At 47.5% G+C, this 23395-nt stretch overlaps 2 protein-coding genes across 2 annotated transcripts in view; one reads left to right on the forward strand and one right to left on the reverse strand.

Moving 5' to 3' along the window:
- CDS2 (CDP-diacylglycerol synthase 2) overlaps nucleotides 1-23395 on the reverse strand; it is a 60421-nt gene that overhangs the window by 22264 nt on the left and 14762 nt on the right. Inside the window, exons 2-5 of the mRNA XM_083184561.1 lie at nucleotides 8874-9019; nucleotides 785-881; nucleotides 594-691; nucleotides 219-358 (exon numbers count right to left, since the gene is read on the reverse strand). Of these exons, the coding sequence (XP_083040687.1) occupies nucleotides 219-358; nucleotides 594-691; nucleotides 785-881; nucleotides 8874-9019 (481 nt within the window). The remainder of the gene's footprint in view (nucleotides 1-218; nucleotides 359-593; nucleotides 692-784; nucleotides 882-8873; nucleotides 9020-23395) is intronic.
- The window catches only part of TMEM230 (transmembrane protein 230), a 115893-nt gene continuing 107887 nt past the window's right edge, over nucleotides 15390-23395 (forward strand). The window contains exon 1 of the mRNA XM_083184563.1: nucleotides 15390-15394. The gene's annotated coding sequence lies outside the window, so the exon portion shown is untranslated. The remainder of the gene's footprint in view (nucleotides 15395-23395) is intronic.

Genomic DNA, 23395 nt, shown 5'->3' on the forward strand with positions numbered 1-23395 from the left:
GTATAAAGGATATAGTTTGGAAGACTGAACCTGTGCAGCCATTTTACAATTTATATAACTTCTAACAAAAATAAATTTGCCATGAAAATAGACTTTTCCTTTTAAAACACACACTGTTGTACAGCACATGAAACGCGTCAGGTAACATTTATAGTGAAATGCATTTTCTCTCAGTGAATACGTGAAAGATCAAAACATACATGAGAGCCATTTCCTACCTATCAAGTAGAGGGCGAAGGAGATGAAGCGATGGTATTTGCTGAGGATTCGGAGCGGCTCCTCTCTCTGGACTAATGTAAAGAAGTAGTCGGTGACGGTCTCTCCATAGAAGAAGTAATTGACACACAGCAGGAAGTACCTGAAGACATTCAAGGGTTACACTGTGCTTAATGGAGCAACCAAATAATTAAAATACATCAATATGCAAATTAATAATACACACAAATGCCTCAGGAGGAAAATAATGTTTTGAACAAAACCTAAAAGGATGACTGTAGTGTATAGAGATGTAATTGGCTCAGTTGGGTTTATCCAAGACTTACAGGTAGTGAGCAAATAGACTTACAAGCATCTCCCCTGCCCCCTGTACCTACCAGCTAAGCGTACGGAACCAGGGCAGGTCATAGGAATGGTAGACGTTGTAGCCAATCATTATAATTTCCTGGAAACATTTAATCTGCACGCACATGACCTGCGGGAAGAGACAGTTGCATATTACACATCAGTTTATTCTTTAAAAAAATAGTGAGGTTCCCCCCCCCCCCCCCCCCAAAGTCACACTTACAATCATCATTAGCACAATGGGCCCCAGATAGATGATGATGAAGAAAAATCCGATCATGGCCAGAGTGAGAATTCCCCGGACCCACCAGTTCTTCCACCTGGTCAGAGAGAACACACAGACAACAGGTCACTATGCGGAATACCACACACACTGCTCTTTCATGTTGTCATTTTATATAGGTAATACAACAAAGTATTCCAATAACAGTAGGTGCCCTATAAGTCTACTTATTATATGCAAGCGACAGGAGTGCCTCCTTTTAGCATCATCCTTTATTAAAAAGTGCCAAAAATAGGATTTATGGTCTTACCTTGATAAATCCCTTTCTTTGAGTCCATAGGGGGCACAGGAGTTCACGCTGGGTATGAGAGGTGAGGTAGCAGAGCGTGCACCAAAGGGTTACAAAAATGTACCCAGCATGCTCCCTGCCTCCCTTCTCCCTCATAACCCGCCCCCTGACCCTGGGTCACCAGTTTCGTTAGCAAGCCCAAGGTAGGAGCAGAGCCAGAGAAGAAGGAAGAGCAAACGCACACCCACATAGCATACAGGCCCTAAAGCCATGGAACTTTCCTAAATAGGAAGCCCCGCTACCAGGTGCGTCTGGGAGGGCGTCCTGTGCCCCCTATGGACTCAAAGAAAGGGATTTATCAAGGTAAGACCATAAATCCTATTTTCTTTATCGTCCACTAGGGGGCACAGGAGTTCACGCTGGGACGTCCTAAAGCTGTCCCCTCACGGGTGGGGGACGCTCCTGGACTGCGGAAAGCACATGTCTACCAAACTATGCATTAGCCGATGCAAAGGTATCAAATGCATAAAACTTGATAAAGGTCTGGGAAGAGGACCAAGTAGCCGCCTTACAGAGCTGTTCAGCCGAGGCGCCTCGATTAGCGGCCCAGGATGTACCCACAGACCTGGTAGAATGTGCAGTAATCCCCTCCGGGGGAGTAATCAGTGTGGAAAGATACGCTTGGCGAACCACTGACCTGAGCCATCTCGCCAAGGACTGTTTGGAAGCGGGCTAGCCCCTCTTATTGGCCCCATAAAGCACAAACAGTGAACCCGACTTACAAGTTGACTTAGTCCTGCGAAGATAAATCTGCAACGCACGGACTACATCAAGAGAAGCTTCAGCTTCAGAAGAACCTGGAAAAGAAGGCACCACTATTTCCTGGTTAAGGTGAAACTCAGACACCACCTTTGGATGAAAATCCAGTTTGGTACAAAGAACCGCCCTGTCCGGGTGAAATACCAGAAAAGAAGGTTTCCATGATAATGCACTCATGTCAGACCCCCTTCGTGCTGAGGAAATAGCCAACAAGAAGCCACCTTCCAGGATAGCCATTTCAGATCCACCTCCTCCAGAGGCTCGAAAGGAGACGATTGAAGTGCCCGGAAAACCTCTAAAGAGGGACACCTCAACAGCCAGCCCGTCAAAGCCAGGCCACTAAAGTCCGGGTGTCGGAATGGCCCCTGTGAAATCAGGTCTGGACGCAGAGATAGACTCAGAGGAGAGGCTACCAACAGGTTCCATAGATCCGCGTACCAACCTCGACGGGGCCAATCTGGGGCCACTAGGATCATCATTCCTCCCTCCTTCCTGAACTTCCACAGAAGGCGAAGTAGGAGTTGAAACAGGGGGAATGCGTACACTATCTTGCCGACTTAAAAAGTCTGCCTCAAAATTGAGAACCCCTGGGATGAAGACTGCAGAGATTGCAGAAATCTGCTTCTCCGCCCACCTGAATATCTAGGAGACTTCTTTTATCGCTCCTTTGCTGCATGTCCCGCCCTGCCTGTTGATAAAGGCCACAGGCGTGGTGCTGTCGGACCGGATCTTTACAGGGCACCCTCGGATGAGGGACCCCAACCTCTGAAGGATCAGAAGGATTGCTCTCAATTCCAGGAGATTGATCGGAAGGCGACACTCCTGAGCCGTCCAGCGACCCTGAAAAGATTGAGAATTGCAAACCGCTCCACAGCCCCGTAGGCTGGCATCCGTGGTAAGCAAGACTCAGGTTGGAATCCAAAACGGGCGGCCCTGAGACAAGTTGTCTGTCTTTAACCACCATGTGAGAGACAGGCGAACCTTCGGGGGCAGTGTGATCAATTGACTCCTTAGACGAGTATGATCTCCTGTCCACTGGCTGAGAGTGTAAAGCCGAAGTGGGCGCGAGTGAAACTGTGTATACTCTACCATGTCGAAGACACCACCATACACTTGTGTACTGAGACCCTTCTGTGACCTATAAGGGAATGAATCTTCCTCTGAAGGGAGTGGATCTTATCCTCTGGAAGATATACTCTCTACAACCGAGTGCCCAGCCGAGCTCCCAAGTGAAATGTCCTTTGGGAAGGAGTAAGAAACGATTTCTTCCAGGTTATCCTCCAACCGTGAGATAACAGAAGTGTAATCACGACCTGCAAATGACTCCGTAGTAGGTCTGGGGACTTTCCAAAATCAGTGGGCCGTCCAGGTATGGAATCATCCGAACCCCCAGCCGGTGCAGGTGTGCAACCCTGACCGCCATCACCTTGGTGAACACCCTGGGAGCCGTAGATAGACCAAAAGGTAGCGCCCTGAACTGGAAGTGTTCGACCCGAAGGGCGAACCTCAAAGTGCTGATGTTCCTGTCGGATGGGGATGTGAAGTATATCTAGCGAGGCCATGAAGTCCCCTGGCTCCAGTAAGAGAATGATCAAACGCAGGGACTCCATGCGAAACTTCGGGACTTGCAGAAAAATAGTGAGCGACTTCAGATTCAGGATAGGACGGTGAGAACCATCCAGTTTGTGAATCAAGAATAGGGTGGAGAAGAACCCCTGACCCCTCTGCTCCTGAGGAACTGGAACAATGACGTTCGAGTCCAAAAGAGAGCAGATGGAAAGCTGTAGCACTTGTCGTTTCGCTGGGTCCTTTGGAAGACCCGTGCAAAATTAACACTGAGGAGGGGGGAACCGGAATGTCAGGGCATAGCCCCTGGAGACCACCTCCCTGACCTGTTTAGCCACTGGACGTCTGGTAGCCCAGGGCTGCTTGGTGCAGGGCTTGGCTCCCTTAGTGGATGAGGAAAATCTAGAGGAAGGACTAGTGCCGTCGGACAAACCTCTCTCCACCTTGCCCGCCCACTCAGACACTGCCTTGGCCACCCATGACGCGGCAAGCGTGGTACACCTAATGGCCCCTGCCTGTGAAAAGCAGTCCTGAGGAAATTCTCAGAAGGGTCCTTCAAAGATGAAGAATCCGAAATGGGCAGTACTGAAGCGCGAGCTAATCGCGCAACATGATCATCCGCCAGGGGAGGATTTTCCCACTTAGCCCTCTCTGTGGGAGGAACAGGTTAAAAAGTAGTAAGTCGCTTGGAAAGCTGGAACCTTCTAAACGGTTGAGACCACGCAGTCTCCAATAAATCCTCCATGAGGGCCGAAGGCGGGAGATGGGCCGATACCTTCTTAAGACGCTTAAAAAGCAGGTCTTTACTTTTAGGGGCAGGAGCCTCATCCTCCCTCTGGAGGACTGCCTTAACCTCCTGCATCAGAGACTCTACCTCCACTGAGGACAAAGTATCATCGGCCCCTGCGGATTCCGCCACTGAGCTGGAATCCGAATCGGAACGCGGAGAACCCGCATCGGGACTCTGCTGCCTACCCTGCCTCCTGGAATCCCTGCCCGCCCGAGTAGCCGTCAACCCCTGCACAGATTGTGCAAAGGATTGCCACCAAGGGGGCTCTACATAAGCAGGAGCTGCCCCAACACTGGTGCTGGCCACTGCCACAGGGGGCATGGGCACAGGGGGCAGGGGCGCAGGAGGTAAGGAGTTGACAAGCGGTCAATATGTCAATACCTGAGTCAAGGTCGAAGCCCAGGCCGGTTCCTGCTGTGAAGGCAGCAGAAGATCTGCTTCAAGGGCCAAACACCTGGAACAGATATCCTCCTCCTGCTGAGAGAGTATGTCCACACATACCCTACAGGTACGCTGCATCGGAGATGGAGTCTCCTTGCCAGGTTTCGCCTTAGGCATACTGTCCATGATAAAAGACAAAAAACACCAGCAGTTACAACACTGACACCCAAGCAACACACTTGCAGCCTTACCCACAAAGCTTTAGCAAAGCCATTTGGTATGGGCAGGTTAACTCAACAATTCAGCAAGCTGAAAAGGAGACACCGTATATGCAAAGCCAATACTATGAATGGTGACAGTGTTTCAAACTTTCATCTCTTCCAATGATATTGGAAGGAAGACAGCATCAGAGTACCAGCGGCAGGAGAGGATAAATACCACAAACACCAGGCTCCAGAAGCAGGGTGTGGGGGAGAATCCCAGCAGCCTCCATCTCTAAACCCAGCAAGTGCCAGAATGGCTGCTGATTAGGACCTTAATGAGGAGCTGGGACACCTGGGGCAAAATTTTTATTTTTTTTTGGATTGTGGGAGGAAACCGGAGTACCCGGAGGAAACCCACTCAAGTACGGGGAGAATATACAAACTCCGCACAGTTAGGACCATGGTGGGAATCGAACCCAGGACCTCAGTGCTGTGAGGCAGTAATGCTAACCATTACACCCTCCGTACTCCTACAGCACCTGGTGTTCCTATGTGGTCACCCACTCAAGTACTAACCAGGCCCAATATATAGCATTAGCTGTAGATCCCAGGCTGTCTTCAAGCTTCCAATGATATTGGAAAGAAGACATCAGCAAAGCTCAACAAACCAGCCAGCAGCAGGAGAGGAGAAATACCACACATACACCAGGCTCCAGGAGCAGGGTGTGGGGGAGAATCCCAGCAGCCTCCGTCTCTAAACCCAGCAAGTGCCAGAATGGCTGCTGATTAGGACCTTAATGAGGAGCTGGGACACCTGGGGCAATCCTACATCACCTGGTGTTCCTATGTGGTCACCCACTCAAGTACTAACCAGGCCCAATATACAGCATTAGCAGTAGATCCCAGGCTGTCTTTAAGCTTCCAATGATATTGGAAAGAAGACATCAGCAGAGCTCAACAATCCAGCCCGCAGCAGGAGAGGAGAAATACTACACACACACCAGGCTTCCAGGAGCAGGGTGTGGGGGAGAATCCCAGCAGCCTCTGTCTCTAAACCCAGCAAGTGCCAGAATGGCTGCTGATTAGGACCTCAACGAGGAGCTGGGACACCTGGGGCAATCAGAGAGCAAGCCTCAGCACTTCCCCAGGGGTGGGGGAGGGACTAACCTACAGCACCTGGTGTTCCTATGTGGTCTCCCACTCAAGTACTAACCAGGCCCAATATACAACATTTCCAATGTGTATGGCTGTAGGTTCCCAGGCTGTCTAACCTCCCCCTCAGGCATCAACCCCCGGGACATAGCCTGACTAATTGTCCCTGGTGATCTAGTGGAAAGGTGGAGCAGTCCAGACCCCCACTGCCTGCCCCCCCGCTGACTCCCATACAAACGGGGGGGGATCGCTGCTAGACGCGGCTCCCTGCAAGCAGGGAACCGCCGCTTACCTGCCCGGGGACGGAGTGCAGCATGCGGGAGCCTCCGAGAGAGGGTCCCGCGACGGAAGTCCCCAGCCCAGTCGCCAGCGCTGCCGTCGCCGCCACCGAGTGATGGAGCTGCGCTGCCGGTGATTCACTAAAAGAGCACCCGCCGCAGCAGCTCTAACCCATGGCTGTTCTAACAGCTGCGATAATGGTGCTGCTCTCTCCTTGGCACCAAAGAAAAAACTGGTGACCCAGGGTCAGGGGGCGGGTTATGAGGGAGAAGGGAGGCAGGGAGCATGCTGGGTACATTTTTGTAACCCTTTGGTGCACGCTCTGCTACCTCACCTCTCATACCCAGCGTGAACTCCTGTGCCCCCTAGTGGACGATAAAGAAATAGGACATATTATTAATAGGACAAAGAAATAGAAAAAGTGCCCTGAAACAGACGGTAACGCTGGCGCATTACCTGTGCATACTGTGTAATATTATGTGCGGCACAGACTTCTGTTTTACGGATATCATTAGTAGCTAATTGCTGGAATGCTGAACTCACAAGAGTAGTGCAGGCTCCCCCTATACCCCTGATAACATGGCATGGTGTTACTGTGGTGTGGTCTTCCCAAACATGGCTGCTGTCAGAGGAGCACAGTTCTGCCAGCAGACTAGAAGACATGCTTAATAACATTTACTGCCTCATATGAATAACTACAGCATTTCATTAATTCGGGAAAGGTCATCCTGAGAATGGCAAGCACGGGATGAATGTAAATCTCCCAGAATGGGTGAAAGATCATTTTATGTCCTATTGATAAATACAGCCGGTTTTCCTTACTTCTGCTTTCTGAGAGTCCTTTTCTCATTGGACAGTAGTTGTGTTACAGCAGACAACCTGTGTCTTTGCAGCATTCCAGAATTAAGTGGACCCCCCTTGCCCAAATATAATCTATGCACATAAATCTGCCCCTCCTGCTCTTCCAAGATGGATGTATTTCGAATGTCGCTATTTTCTAGCTAATACAATCATTGGCATTTGATTCGCAGCATGACTCTGCAACCATGACTTCAGAATATGGATTCCTATATCCAATACTCAAATATCTACTGCAGGTCATGTTTTCCCCTACAGAAATACATTTTTTTTTTTTTAAATGAAATATTCCAAAAACTGAAGGTTTTCAGAATATCCAATTTTTTTTTGGGACCGGGGATGCCTCTCAGGATGGACCAGGTGAGTATAAAAATATTCCCAAATACGAAATTATCCCTTATCCGAAATGGTCCTGGTCCCCAGCATTTTGGATAATGGATACTCACTGTATAAACATTTGGTACTTGTTTCCTAGAACGGCCACAATCGTGAGTGATCGTGGCTCTTAATTAAGGGACACGATCCTCACGATGTGGCCGATTTTTTACAATTTTTTCACTTTGATTGACAGAAATCGGGTCAATCGGTCGGTCGCGACCAATTAAAATCGGCCGCGATGCGACCGACCGATTGACCCGATTTTTCCATAGACTTCAATGTTAAAAAAACTTTTAACATTGAAATCGGGAGGATCGCGTCGGTCTTGTGCCATTATAATGGCACAAGATGAGATGGACTTGATTAAGTCCATCTCACATAGGGTAAAATGATAAAAAAGGTGAAATGGCCCAATATGACCCATTTCACATTTTTTATGTGCCCGCCATGACCCCACGATAGACGTCAACCCGAAGCGTGGCGAGCGCAGCGAGCCCGCGAGGGGCGGCGGTGCGCGTCCTCCGACCTTTTCATTCCCCTACTATCCACTAGGGCGTGGAGTGAGAATATAATAGTGTGGCGAGCGCAGCGAGCCACCGAGCCCGAAGCGTGGCGAGCGCAGCGAGCCCCGCGAGGGGACGCGTATACCTGTGAAGTTAGACGCGTCCCCTCGCGGGGCTCGCTGCGCTCGCCACGCTTCGGGCTCGGTGGCTCGCTGCGCTCGCCACACTATTCTATTCTCACTCCACGCCCTAGTGGATAGTAGGGGAATGAAAAGGTCGGAGGACGCGCACCGCCGCCCCTCGCGGGCTCGCTGCGCTCGCCACGCTTCGGGTTGACGTCTATCGTGGGGTCTAGCCCACTTAGTAACATTTGGGGGGGCAATTGAAACAAATCTGGTGAAAAAAAAAAAAAAATCGGGTGAAAAATCGGTCGGTCGGATCGGTCGCATCGTATGCGACCAAATCGCATGCGATGCGATCGATCCGATTTTTTATCTTACGACCACAACGATCTAAATCGTTGTGGCCGTGCTAGGAAACAAGTACCAAACATTTTTTCTTATTTTTGATTTTTTTTTTCTTGTTTGTTTGTTTGTTTTTGCTATCATTGCACCATCAGTAATTCTGCCAGCTGGGATTTAACAGTGCAGAGGTTTCCCTGTAATCTGCTTACAGTGCAGTCAGGGAATGAATGCAAGTCAGCCGGTTGTCTCATTTCATTAACAGTGATGTTCTCACCACTATAAACATTTAACCCTTGTAGGCCAAGGAAAACAATCGCAAAATGGTTCCTTATGGTGATCATCAGAGAGATGATTTAGTTTGCACATTGCACAACACTGGATGACCGTAATAATGATTGTTGTATGACCTGGATGACATGTTGGACAAGGCCCGATTGAGGACTTCTGGGGTGTCATCCGTTGGCGTGCCTTGCTGAGTGCCGGCCGGGTCTGTTTTGCTGTCGCTGTCCGATGCGGTCTCGCCATCAATAATTTTAGCATCAGGTTCAATCTCCTGTAAAAACATGAAATAAATTTTAAATATTTCCATAAAACAAGTCCAGATAATGGAGGCTGGTACAGAGGATAACACTGATTGTGCATCAAACTTATACAGGTAAAATCCATTTAATTGTGACACAGCAATAGATGCTACAGAGGCGTGCGCATACAGCTAGAATCCAAACGCACCGAATAGCCCTTTAGTGTGCCACAGACTTTGGGCCAGATGCACTAAGCTTCAAAAAGTGATAAAATGGAGAGTGATAAATAACCAGCCAATCAGCTCCTACCTGTCATTTTTCAAACCCAGCCTGTAACATGGCAGGTAGGAGCTGATTGGCTGGCTGTTTATCACTCTCCATTTTATCACTTTTGAAGCTTAGTGCATCTGGCCCTTTGCCACTTAGCAGGGCGTATACACCAATCCTAAGTACCTACTAAACTAGAAGCAAAACAACAAACCTTACACAATAGGAGAAAAAGTAGCAAAACTGAGGAAAATGTACACAATCAAGAATAAAAAGAAGAGAATAGACATGTAGGAATAGAGCCACGCCAATCATCATTATGCTTAAGCTGCAACTTTAAACCGTTCATTTTCTACAAAAATACGAACCCTAAATATCTAGTACACTAAGGGGGGGGGGGCGATTCAGACCTGCTCTGTGCGGTTCAAATTTGCTCCCCTGGCCGATGGTGGGGGTTTACGCATGTGCACACCCTCGAAATGAACGCCTTTGGCGAGAGTCACACTCGCCAGTGCGTTTGCTCAATGATGAGTGGAGGGGAGTGCCCAGAATTTTATGGGGAAGCCCGTAAAAATGGCAGATGCGCCCATAGACTGACGGGTCTGTTTGGGCGGCTGATGTCACATGATGTCAGCCCAGGCCCACGATTCGGCAGAAACCGGCTATTGTGTCCATTCACACGGGACGGCCACCGGGTTGCAGCCAGATGTCACCACTGGAAAGGACGGCTGCTGGGCTGTGGCCATTCTAAACTTCTGTGCACAGCTTCTTGGCCGTGGAAAAATTATTCTACGGTGAGTGACCACCGAATGATTTTTCCACCGAGCGGCCACATGCGAGCAGATGTATAAGCGTAAACATCCGCTTGCTCATATGCAGTGCGGGGATTCGTTCAGCAGGGGGAGGGGGGCATGCATTCAGCCGGGCAGCATTTACCTGCTTGCTAGATAACTAATATGTGCAGCTTAGTGAACAGGTCTGAATCAGGCCCCAAGACACAAAATGGCTGCATGAATTGAGACACTGGCTCCATGTTTGCTGCTAGTCCCTGACAATCACTGTGCGGATAAATCCTCACTAGCAGCAATCAATGAGATGCCTGGACTAATGCACAGTCATCCAATAATCACCTAACTCACGCTTCCACCACGCTATACGGTGCAAAATGTATCGGTGCATGAGGGCCCTTTGTACAAGCAAGGGAGACATTCATCAGCAAATCCCATTTCTTGACATGAAAATCAAGTAGAACATAAATATTTAGTAATAGCATGGGTAAGTGTGTCATAATAGATGTATAAAGGGTAAAAAAAAAAAATAGATTTAGTACATTATACAAGGAAATCCAGGTTTAAAAAATGGATATGGAACAATGTGGAAGGTTGAGAATATTACCATGAAAATATACTAACCATTAGGGCATGAGGTTTTAAGTCGACAGTCAAAAGGTCGACCACTACTGGTCAACAGGCGATAGATTGAAACATGAAAAAGGTTGACATGGTCTAGGTCAGTGGCTCCCAACCTGGGGTACACTGCAGACTGGTTGGGGGAGGATGACTACTTGAAATTTATATTGGTAATGGGGTAAGAAAGGAAGAAGTCTCCCGTTGCCGTGGAGATGAACCACGTTGCGTCACTTCCGGTTCAGTCTGTAACGTTATCAGCATCTTCTTGTGCATTTGCCTGACCAGTAATCCACTGGGAGCTACGTGATCTGCCCTCAGACATCAGCGATCATCTGCCCCGTGCTGATACAGGTGGAGGAAGCACCAGCATTAATCTTATAGTAGTGTTCATTCTAGCACCCGCCAACTTTGAAAACCCATGCAGTTCCTCTTCCCTGCCTGGGGTGTCACTGTCTGCTGTAGTGTCACGGCACCCCACAGTGTGGTCTGTATATCAGCACTGATATGCAAAACAGACCTGTGCTAGAAACATCACAGCAGACAGTGACATCCCAGGCAGGGAAGTGGAACTGCATGGGTTTTCAAAGTTGGCGGGTGCTAGAATAAACACTATATAGCAGTGGTTCCCAAACTTTTTGAATCACGGCACCCTACAGTATGTGAGTATTTTTCAAGGCACCCCTAGGTCAAAAGTTTGTTACTGAGAATTTCTGAATTTTTTTTTTAATTAAACAAGTTGTGATTACATTTTATACTTGGGTCCATCTATGCGGTGAGGAACATGATTCACACTTCTGTTTACCCATATATTTTATAATTGGAAGCCATAAGCACCGATTTTGCCTATTTTCATTGACCATAAATAATTTGAATTGGTTCTGGACCACCAACTTGAGGCACCCCTGTAAGTGCTCCGAGGCACCACAGGGAGCCTAGGCGCACAGTTTGGGAACCACTGCTATATAGGTATTATCGGGAACCTCAGAGACAGTACACAGCCAGCAGGTAATTCTCTCTGCACAAGTTACATCTGCCCCCCCCCCTGCAGTGCACATGGTTTTGCCCATCTGAAAAGGAAGTTGCCTTTGCGAGTGAACCAGAATAAGGGCCACGTAACGATTGTACAGATGATCCAAGGTTATAGATGGGTCATTCACAAATGCAAATTATTACATTGTATGGTACCAATAACCCTCACAATTCACCTTAAAGACATGGAAAATGAAGGAGGGGAGTGGGCAGCCAAATCGTTCATCGTGCACACAATACGAGGAGGGGGCAAAACATGTAGGACAGGTCGAAATTGCTCGGATTGCTTCGTTATCATGCGACAGTTATTTTAAAATACGCCATTCCAACCGGCAATATCGTTTAAGATATCTTACCGTGTATGGGCACCTTTTGTTATGGTTTCCAGTGTTACTCTTTATGTACAGGCTATTTAATTACTGGTAACATGAGATCAAATTCCATTCACACTGCTTACAGTAAGCTTAAAAAGGGACCACGGAGGACTGACTACTGTCCAAACTCCACCTTCTTTGCCCTATCCACCTTCCACCATATTTGGTTCTGTATTCTATATTCCGTTAATCAATAAGAAAAACACCTGATCGTATCCTCCTGTATTACCATCCTTGTGCTAGCTTTCCCTGTCATCTTACCAGGACTCTCTATCCCTGACAGCTGTCCTGTCCCTACAGGTATCCTGTCTCCCTCTACACTCCTACCTCTCTCCCTCTATAAACTCTCGCTAATCTAATCTCTAGTATCTGATCTCTTTCCCCTTCTATAGCCCGATTAGTTCTCCTTCCATTTCACTGCCGCAGTCAGTCTTCCTTTCACTGGTTCCCATTATGTGCTTATTCTCTACATCAGTGATGGGGAACCTTCGGCCCTCCAGCTGTTGTGGAACTACACATCCCAGCATGCCTTGTTACAGTTTTGCTATGTAGCCATGCTACAACTGTTGCAGGGCATGCTGGGATGTGTAGTTCAACAACAGCTGGAAGGCCGAAGGTTCCGCATCCCTGCTCTAGATCGCCACTAGTAAGCATTCAGTACAGTATTGTACTGGGGTTTCTCTATACCTTGGTATGTCCCTCCATGTTACACTCTCCTCAGCGGCCAGGAAACACTGAGGTGTTGCAGTTTCTTGCTGTCCCTCTCAGGTAAGCTCAGGCACTGCGTATGGGGTAAGTCTTCTACCAAAAGTTTTGGCGCATAAAGCTCCTGTCCTGGAAATCCTTTGCTGTCTATTGTGGGGCAGTGATAGGTGGCTAATTCGACCTATGTGATTCTGTAACCTATTACTATTAATTTAACCCTCGAAGTTCTCAGAACATCATGCATAGGCATAGAAGGAGAAGGCAGTGGGAGGATGTTACAGTGCAGAGCGGACTCTACACATTGTTTAGCAGTTAGTCTGTCAAACAGACACAGAGGTTCGCACAGTGGGCCTTTATCAGAGTCCGTTTGAGAATTATATTTTTTACATTTTTGAAAGTTGCATCTCTGCAATGTATTCACACAGCCAGTTACACCTGCAAGGCTTCAGTTGTGCTTACCATTGGCTGCAAGGTCCTCACCTTGTCATACCAGACCCATTGGCTGTGATTGCCATTGGCTGCCAGACCCTCGCCTTGTCATACCAGACCCATTAGCTGTGATTGCCATTGGCTGCCAGACCCTTGCCTTGTCATACCAGACCCATTGGCTGTGATTGCCATTGGCTGCCAGGCCCTAGCCTTGTCATACTAGACCCATTGGCTGTGATTGCCATTGGCTGCCAGACCCTCGCCTTGTCATACCAGACCCATTAGCTGTGATTGCCATTGGCTGCCAGACCCTCGCCTTGTCATACCAGACCCATTGGCTGTGATTGCCATTGGCTGCCAGACCCTCGCCTTGTCGTACCTAGTAGAGATCAGTCTTGCGACCGGAGGCATGAATCACAGATAATACAGAAGATGGTAACACTCTGAGCACACAATGGAAATATATTACAGTTAACAGCCGGAATACATTTTTTTTTCTTCTTTCTTACATTACATTATATAATGTCGCTAAATGCTGCTCCTCATGTTTTCACGTATTTAAATAAACGGGTATATTTTTCACATTTGTGAGCAATCCAGCACATTCATCGCCATCAAGTGTATACTTACTCCAGGTCCAAAGCGGACACAGGTCAGACGCTTTCCGGAGGCTGCATACGAGACAATTTCTGGCAACTAAAGGCCTGATTCTCGTTTCATTGGTTGGGCTGAATTTGTCCTTGCCTCTGATGGTGCCGGTCTGTGCATGCGCAAGTGTGGACCCCATGTCTATCACACTCATGATAGACATGGGGTCTGGGGAACGCCCAGCATTTCATGTGAGTCCCCATGAAAATACTGTGTTCCCCTGAGAATGCAGGCGGGTCGATGCCTGCTCTAGGCAGGTGACATCAGCGTCCAGCCCCTTTTCAGCCATCTCAATTGGAGATCAAACTAATTCCATTCAGACCATCGAATTAACTGACGAGGGAGGGAATGTGGAAGTGTACACATCCCCTCGCATGCAAATGTGGGGTTTCGTGCAGGGGGGTGGGGGTGTGATGCAGGGGCAGTCAGGCGTTCGGTTGGTGGCGCCGTTTACCTGTTTGCTAGGCTGCGATCAGGTCTGAATCAGGCCCTCCAGGGTCACATTCAGGCTTACTTTTCATAATAACATGTCATTTCCATAATAACATGCCATTGACAGATTGCGTTAAAGAATGAATGAATAAGGTCCACAGTATTCACCATACAGACCCATCCAACCCACCCACACAGCAGTGCTGTATTCAGCATAAGGCAGAGGGGGAGGATGTGACAGCGAAAACAGCAATAGGGGGTATTCTACACTGTTCCATTAACTGTGACTGCTACCAAGATGCTTTATAATCCCTCGATGACATCACCTTATCACACACAAGCACATGTATTTGTACAGTACATTAATGGGTCCTCAATACCTGTCTGAGTCACTAGAAAAATAAGTCCTTCATAAAAATGCTATGCTGTTTTATGAAAGATAATAGATGACTAGGCCTAGCCAGTAATTTTGCACACTCCATGGAATAATCGGATTAATTGCCACCTACCTCGCTATGAATATAGGCAACAGTACATTTTATACTGTTAACTGTCTGCTCGCTCTGAACATGTACGCCCTGATTCCCTGACCTGGCCCTGGCAGTGCTGGTTTCCAGGGGAAATAACCCAGCTCAGTCATTACAGTTACTGTGACAACACTTTCCCTGATTGCCCCCTCCCATACACTAGACATTTGCTTATAATCCTTCTGATCCGTCCATCCTGCTGCCAGGAAGCACCAGCATTTTACCCTCTATCTCTGCAATACCACACAGGTCACTGTTCTAAAACACATTTACCAAACAATTTTCTGCCCCCCTACTTCTATAATAGAACTGTATTGCACTACCTGCAGAGTGTGTGTGTGTGTGTGTGTGTGTGTGTGTGTGTGTGTGTGTGTGTGTGTGTGTGTGTGTGTGTGTGTGTGTGTGTGTGTGTGTGTGTGTCACACTGGCTAAGTAAAGGTTGCACTACATGACATGAAGACTTTCCCAGTGACATCACTATAGTCTTGGATCCGCAAGTAATATTCCTTCATAGACAGTAGGCAGAACATGGTATTACTAATTGTTCATTTTCTCTCTCACACAATGTGATCCCTGGGGCTTCTGTCTCACAGTGACATCACTAATTACAGATCATTACGGTGACGCTAGCGTAGGTCATTCTAAGCCATGAAAGCCAAACGTCTAATTGAGATTACTAATTAACACAGCAACAGTCTCTAGAGAACTTGCCATCTGCTTTGGGAGGAGGACAGAACGGTCCAGAAGGGAATCAATAGACGCTTACTTAAAGCGGGCAAGAAGTCACACTTGTTGCGATCTCGGAGCACATGAGCAGCGTCCCAGCAGCTGGACCGCCAGGAGTGCAGCCCATTTCCTGACAATGCTAAAGTGCAAAATAATATGTTCTTCATTTGCATGCTTTTTTATTCTAGAAATAATAAAGTAAATCTTGAACCAGTACTTTTAAAATGTCTCTACCTTACAGCAGCACTGTATTCCCCACACAGAGCCATCCACACAGCAGCGCTGTATTCCCCACACAGAGCAATCCACACAGCAGCGCTGTATTCCCCACATAGACCCATCTGCCGAGCAGTGCTGTATTCCTCACACATACCCATCTGCACAGCAGCATTGTATTCCCCACACAGAGCCATCCAGACAGCAGTGCTGTATTCCTCACACATACCCATCTGCACAGCAGCACTGTATTCCCCACACAGAGCCATCCCCACAGCAGCGCTGCATTCCCCACAGCAGCGCTGCATTCCCCACAGCAGCGCTGCATTCCCCACACAGACCCATCTGCACAGCAGTGCTGTATTCCTCACACATACCCATCCACACTGCAGCATTGTATTCCCCAAACAGAGCCATCCACACAGCAGAGATGTATTCCCCACACAGACCCTTCTACACAGCAGCGCTGTATTACCCACACATACCCATCTACACAGCAGCACTGTATTCCCCACACAGACCATCTGCACAGCAGTGCTGTATTCCCCACACATACCCATCTACACAGCAGCACTGTATTCCCCACACAGACCATCTTCACAGCAGTGCTGTATTCCCCACACATACCCATCTACACAGCAGCAATGTATTCCGCACACAGACCCATCTGCACAGCAGCGCTGTATTACCCACACATACCCATCTGCACAGCAGCTTTGATCTATTAATGTTACTTCCCATATCCTACTTGGTCTGTGAAGTAAGCATGAAAACACAAATCAAACACCAAAAACTGCACACGTCAACACAGGCTCAGGATACCTTGGGATCCACTCTTAAATCCTACGTCATAAAAGGCTAACTCTGCTCCTCCTTATAGGGGGAAAGCAAGTGTTTTTCACATTGGCACTGATACCCCTTTTACACCAAAAACCCTGGTCGGACCCTGGTCTTTGAATGCTGGAGTATCCAGGGTCTGACCCTGCTTTATACCCCATTTACACAGCACTTTGACCTGGGTCGGACCTGGGTCTGCACCATTTACACTGAACCTGGGTCAGCCCTGCCTTAAATAATATTTTATATATATATTTATAGAAAAAAAAAAATATATATATATATATATATATATATATATATATATAGAAATATATAATATATAGAAATATAATATATATATATATATATATATATATATATATATATATATCAGGGCTGACCCAGGTTAAGTGTTTTTTTTTTTTTTTTTTTTAAGGTGCTGGGGGTGCCGGAGGGTACCTGTCCTGCCTGCTGTGCTTGGTGTACCTGGGGGTACCGGGGTGCTGGGGGGTGCAAGGGGTGCTGAAGGTACCTGTCCTGTCTGCGGTCGGATCTCAGCGGAGAAGATGATGTGCGCCGTTGCTGTACCACCCCCACCCCCCCTCCCCGGCAGACGGTCCCTGCGGCGTGCGGCGTATGGAGTGTCAGTGGCGGGGGTCCCTCTGGCGCATGGGAACTAGTACTAGTTCCTATGCGCTGGAGGGACCGCCGATACTGACACTCCATACGCCGCAGGGACCGGCTGCCGGATGCGGGGGGGGGGGTGATACAGCAGCGGCGCACATCATCTTCTCCGCTGAGATCCGACCGCAGGCAGGACAGGTACCCCCAGCACCCCTAGCACCCCCGTACCCCCAGCACAGCAGGCTGACAGGTACCCCCCTCTCCTCAGCAGCCGCAGGGACCCCCCTCCTCCCGCAGCAGCTGGGAACATCTTCCCCAGCGCTGCACGCTGTGGACCCGCTGCGGGTGCCTGCACCCGCAGCGGGACCATTTACACCGACATTTACACGGGTCCTATCCGTGTTCTACCCAGGTCAGGACCTGGGTAGAGGACCCGTGTAAATGGAAACGGATACCCCCCATTTACACCGCCGCGGATCCGGGTCTGACCCGCCGCTGACCCGGATTTTTCGGCGGTGTAAAAGGGGTATGATATTACTGGTATGCTGTTCTGTTATTATGACTAGCTGATAACTAGTTCTAAATAAGTTACTATAACAGTGACACAGTATATGGGATACTCATTATCATTGTCACTTTATTGCTGGAAACTCCCTGACAACTGTGATGGATGCAACCAGAACTTTTGTTTTGCTTACTATTTATACAACAAAAGCAAATGTGATATCTACTTTTATAATAACATTACTGACAATAAAAGCAGATTATGTACTTTGAGCTTTTGTTTAGCGGCTGGCAGCAGAGTGGTTTGCACTTGTTTGATCGGATTTTTCGTAATATTTCGCCTCTGTGTAGTTAATTCATTGAGTAACATCCTCATAGGCAGGATTACCACACCAGCACTTCAAACCAAGATGTTCATGGGTTACACAGGAGGTTCTGTGGCTGATTATAGCCAGGTCAAATGCAGGCACACAAAACCATGTATGCACACAAACGAATAATCATACACTAGGTGAAATTACATACCTCCCAACTTCCGTCCGAAGGAAATAGGGGGCGGGGCGTATGCAAATGAGGGCGTGGCTTATGCTAATTAGCCGCGACCTCATTTTCATACGAGAATAGACGCTGTGCGCATGCGCACAGCGTCTATTCTACTAGATTGGGGTGGTCTCCCAACTGCCACCCCCCGCAGCGGGACAATGCCTGCCGCGGGTGGGACGTCGGGACAGGACCCGAAAATCGGGACTGTCCCGACGGAATCGGGACAGTTGGGAGGTATGAAATTACAAAAACAGAAATGTGACTTTCAGGGACAGACTTTCATACAAATATGGTAGTTTGCATTGAGGAGATTAAAACAAAAGATGAGCTAAAAAAAAAAAACTCATGTTAAAATTCAATCATAAAATATGTATACAAATAGAAGCAAATCTTGTCCCTTACCACATAACTGAACCCAAGGATATGACTAGAGACAGGATTATATGCATTTGCATTTTTTGCTCATTCTCACTGGTTATTGCATATTTTACCTAAAATCTAGTGATGGTGCATATTTTAGGCCCTGCCCCCTTTCCACCCACGAGTCACAGCACTGCTTTGCCCTGCTGCTGCTGGCCAGGTAGTGGTAGAGTGTGCAGGCTGGGGCAATATGTGCGCAGTGTGGGGAACCTTGGATGTACGCTATGTCTGACACTGCTCTAGGCTGCCAATCCATGTTGATAAAAGTCAGTCGGGGCGGATGCCATTACAAAGCTCCTGAACCTTTGCCTGCCCCTGGCCTGAGACTTTACACCAAGAGACAGACTTCTGCAGCAGAGGAGGCGGGCGGAAGGGTTGTGACATCACGCAGCGCAGAGGAAATGCCGTGTCACAGTGAGTATGTGGCGCAGGGAGGAAGCCTTCCACTGCGCCCTCACATGCAATGCTGACATTTGATCCATTGGCGCTGGAGATGAGGGTCCGTGTAGTTGATGCAAGAAGAGCTTTGGACGCTGCAGTATGCTGTATCAGCCAGGATGAAAAAAAATCCTGTGTATAGCACTAGACATCTGCAGATGCTGTGGGCCCATTTTTGAGGTTTATTTGCAACAAATTTTATACAGATTTTTAAGTTAAAAATTACCTTTTTTTATTATTTAATGTAGCATATTTGAACACTTTTCATGCATATTTGCATGCATATTTCAAGCTTTTTATGTTGCATATAATCCTGTCTCTAGATATGACATATAACACGACTTACTTAATTTAAAAAGAACAAAAAAAAATCCTGAATTTCTCAATTTTTGGCCTGAAAAAAAATTCTGATACTCTAGGGTGCAGCGATTCCAAAAAAAGTTTAGGAAACCGTGTCACAGGCTATTCCTTAATGCCCAATATGTAAAAGGAGTTTCTATCCTTACACATTAAATATTCTGTGCTGCCATCACTACTTGAAAACTCATTTTTCTGGTTGTTGCAATCTTCTTCCCCCATCCCCACACTCACATCCCATGGCCTTTTATGGAAAACAGTAATAAATAAATAAATATATATATATATATATAAATGTGGCGCTGCAGGCTTCCCCTAGTATGTCAGCAATGCATAATCACTGTGTCAGACACAAGAATCAGGCAGCCATTGCATGCTTGCGGGAATACTGGCCTTGCTATGCTAAAAGCTTTATTGTTCAAAATCCTGCTACTGCAAAACGTAAGTAATGCAGTGTCAAGAGCAAGAGTTCCACGTCTTCTTTACTTTGTGTGTGTTCAGCCATGCAGTGGCGATGACGTACTGTACGCTGGTTAACATAAGGGAATGCCAGGGACTATAGCTGTATGACAGCTGGACTGTCATAGGTTACTCAGCCGAACTAACAAGTCACAGAGGCCATTTGCAGTCGCTGGTAATGCAGAGGATGCCAACACATTAAACTGAGCTTGTCTGCAGCCTATTTACATGCTATATGCAAACTGAAAATGCAAAACAAAGATCACTGAGGCTATGTCAGCCACTCTCTGAAAATAGAATTGTAAATTGGATAAGTACAAGGATGTCTGCACACAGAAAGCAAATCATGTGAAGGTCTTTATGTGACCCTACAACAAACAATAACCATTAACCCTAGCATAGCAAGGGAAAGCTTATGCAAGAGTCGCATAAGTGTATGGCCAACTTTACAGTACAAGGCATTTTAAGACAAGCACGTGGTAAATAAAGATTGTTGACACCGGACACTGAAATAATTATTAGGGTGGCAGATACTTAGGGGCCCATTTATCATTGATCGCATTTACAATGCGATCTGGGTGGAATATTACCGTCCAGGATCGCATTGTAAAATGCGATCCTATCACCTGGATGTATCACCTGGCAGGTGCAGGGACAGGGCTCCGAAAGGCGTAAACCAGGTGGTTTGTGCATGCGCGGTTAGCACTGACGACCCCCCGCCGACCTCACTGCCCCGGCAGCAGTGCGATCAGCAGTCCGTAGGCTACAATGGGCTATCGCCATCTCAGAATGGCGATAGCCCAGGGATGTGAAGCCGGGCTGCCCGATGTTGATACACCGGGAGGCGGCCGGCGGCGATGCAGGGGGGGATCGCAGCAGGTCCCCCTTTGGTACATTAAGGTGATACTTAATATTTGCGGCTGACCATAGGCAAATGCAGGGGGGGGGTTTGGGTTGCTCAGAAACCCCCATCCTCTTGGCAAGTGGTTCACATTTTGAGAATAGCAATGGAATAGGATAGGATTATGAGAGCTGCCACCACATCCTGCAGTGTAAGGGACAGTGCGGAGCTGCTGCACAAGCAGGTCTTCTACCAAATTTGCTGTGTGGATCTGAGTCCTCAAACAGGGCCTTATTCTAGTTCACTCTTAGGGCCTTATTCTAGTTCATTCTTAGAGGTAAATTCCTTCTAAAAACCATGTGCACTGCAGGTGGGGCAGATGTAACTTGTGCAGAGAGAATTAGATTTGGGTGGGGTTTTACTTCAAAGCAAGATCTATATTGCAGTGTAAAAATAAATCAGTCATTATTTTCCCTGCACAGAAACAAAACAATTCACCCAAATCTAATTCTATCTGCACCTATTACAACTGCCCCACCTGCACATGGTTTTGTCCATCTGAGAAGGAATTTGCCTCTAAGAGTGAACTAGAATAAGGCCCTCAGTGCACTGGACCAGAGAGCAGCTACCAGGAAGAAGGAAAGTGCAGTGCTGGTTCTATTATGTTTGTGTATTTATTCATTATGGTATTTTTAACCTTTTCCTGACAACTTATTTATATTATTTTAACGTTTTATACAGCCTATAATATAGTATAAACATATATAGTCTTAAATATTAATATTGTATTCCATTCAGTTTACAGTGTATAAAAAGAACAGTGTGTACATTAATGCAGGGTTGCCTACCCTCCCGGAATGGCCGGGAGGGTCCCGGAAATCGGGTCCCCCGGAAAGGGTGGCAATCCTCCCGCATATCCCCCCCAGCTACCGCAATGTGTCCCTTGGCGGGGGGGTCCGCAGGTAAAATGCCGCGATCGCGGCATTTTAGTCCCACCCCCCGCAGTGCAATGACTGAAATACCGGCATTGCACGGCGGGGGGGGGGCTAAAATGCTGTGATGCTGTAGACATGCCCCCAACAGGGCATCATCTGTGTGGCCACGCCCCCAGACCGCCTCTTTTTCCAGTCCAGGGAATGGCCCCGCCCCCCTGCCTGACAGAGCTGGCTGCCCTCTCCCGGAGAGGGCAGCTCAAAAGTCGGCAACTATGCATTAATGTCCAGGAACGTTACTAGGTTCTTCTACAGCTCCCCCAGACTCCAGCTTTTGCTCCAATGTTCCACAGAGTGCTCAATTGTGTACTGCATTTGAAACCCCCCCCCCCCCTCTAGAAATCCTGCGTTTGCAACGGCTAGCCCCTGAAATCGGGTATTTTCAGGGATTTAGCCGCAAATATTGTTTGATAAATGCAGCCCTTAGGGATCTATTTACTAAAAGCTGGCAACACATCAGAAAGGTCTTAAGGAGCCCATACACGCTCCGTTTTCTGCGGCTCCGTTTTGTACTATGCGATGCGTGCTCCCGCGCATCACATAGTACGGTACAAAAACTATGTGCTGCACATACTTTTTGTACTAGGTAAACATCGTATCGGATCGCACTGCATGCACTAGGGATGCGATCCGATACGATGTGTACTGTTTCAGCACAGAACGGATCCGTTAAACGGACCGTGTATGGGGGGCTTTACAATCATGATTGTATCCAATTTTCCTTCTCTCCCAGTCCTTGGTGGTTTTTGGACACACAATGTACTCACAATCTGTCATACACTCCATCTGCTGCATGATTGAAGCTTCATTTAAATAGGGGGCTGGCCTACTAGGTTCAAAAGGATAGGATTACCAAAATCCAGTTTTTTGTTTGTTATTTTTAATTTAATTTACAGGTTGCCAGTAACTACCAATCTGCTGTTATGCCATTATTAAACAGCCCTAAAGAACCAATCCTGTGAAAACTGTTTTCAGAGTAGCGACAGAATTGTGCACAAGACATCCACCGCTCTCTTCAGCCGCCCACCCGTCTGCCGCTTGGAAACTTCTGCTGCTCCCGCAATCTTCACTGCCACTGGCCGCCCGGAAGCTGCACCTCTCTTCTCTGCTAGTCAGGGAGGGAGTGTCACATGACTCTGGTTGTATGAGCAATCTAAAGACAAATTGTATGTGCTTAAAAGAACATGCAAGCTGCTCCCAATCCCAACTGACCTGACGTGCAGCACGTCAGATCAGAGGACCAAACCTCCAATCTCCTAGGGCCGGCATTGTATGATTGGGTGCAGTGTCTTTCTGATGTATGGCCACCTTAAGATGGGAGCTCTTTTGAATATGGGATTTTGCCCATGGCAACCAATCAGATCAATTCAATTATTTTTAACACCTTTTAGAAGAGAATAGATTGGTTGACCATCTTCAACAGAACTCCCATCTTAGTAAATAGTGGAAAAAATAAAAGAGATCGAGTTCTAGTAAACCTGCACCTTTCAAAACCCAAGCAGTTCTTTGAATAGAAAAATAAGGTTAGGATGAGAGTTTTGTAGAGAGGTGGAGGGTCTAATAGGGAGGGATGCCGGTAATAGCAGATAACGAGAAATACTATGTATGAATGGAATTAGGACATACGCACAAGCAAGTACACACACCGG

The sequence above is a fragment of the Crinia signifera genome, chromosome 4 (genome assembly GCF_055691185.1).
Source record: "Crinia signifera chromosome 4, ASM5569118v1, whole genome shotgun sequence".
NCBI lineage: Eukaryota > Metazoa > Chordata > Amphibia > Anura > Myobatrachidae > Crinia > Crinia signifera.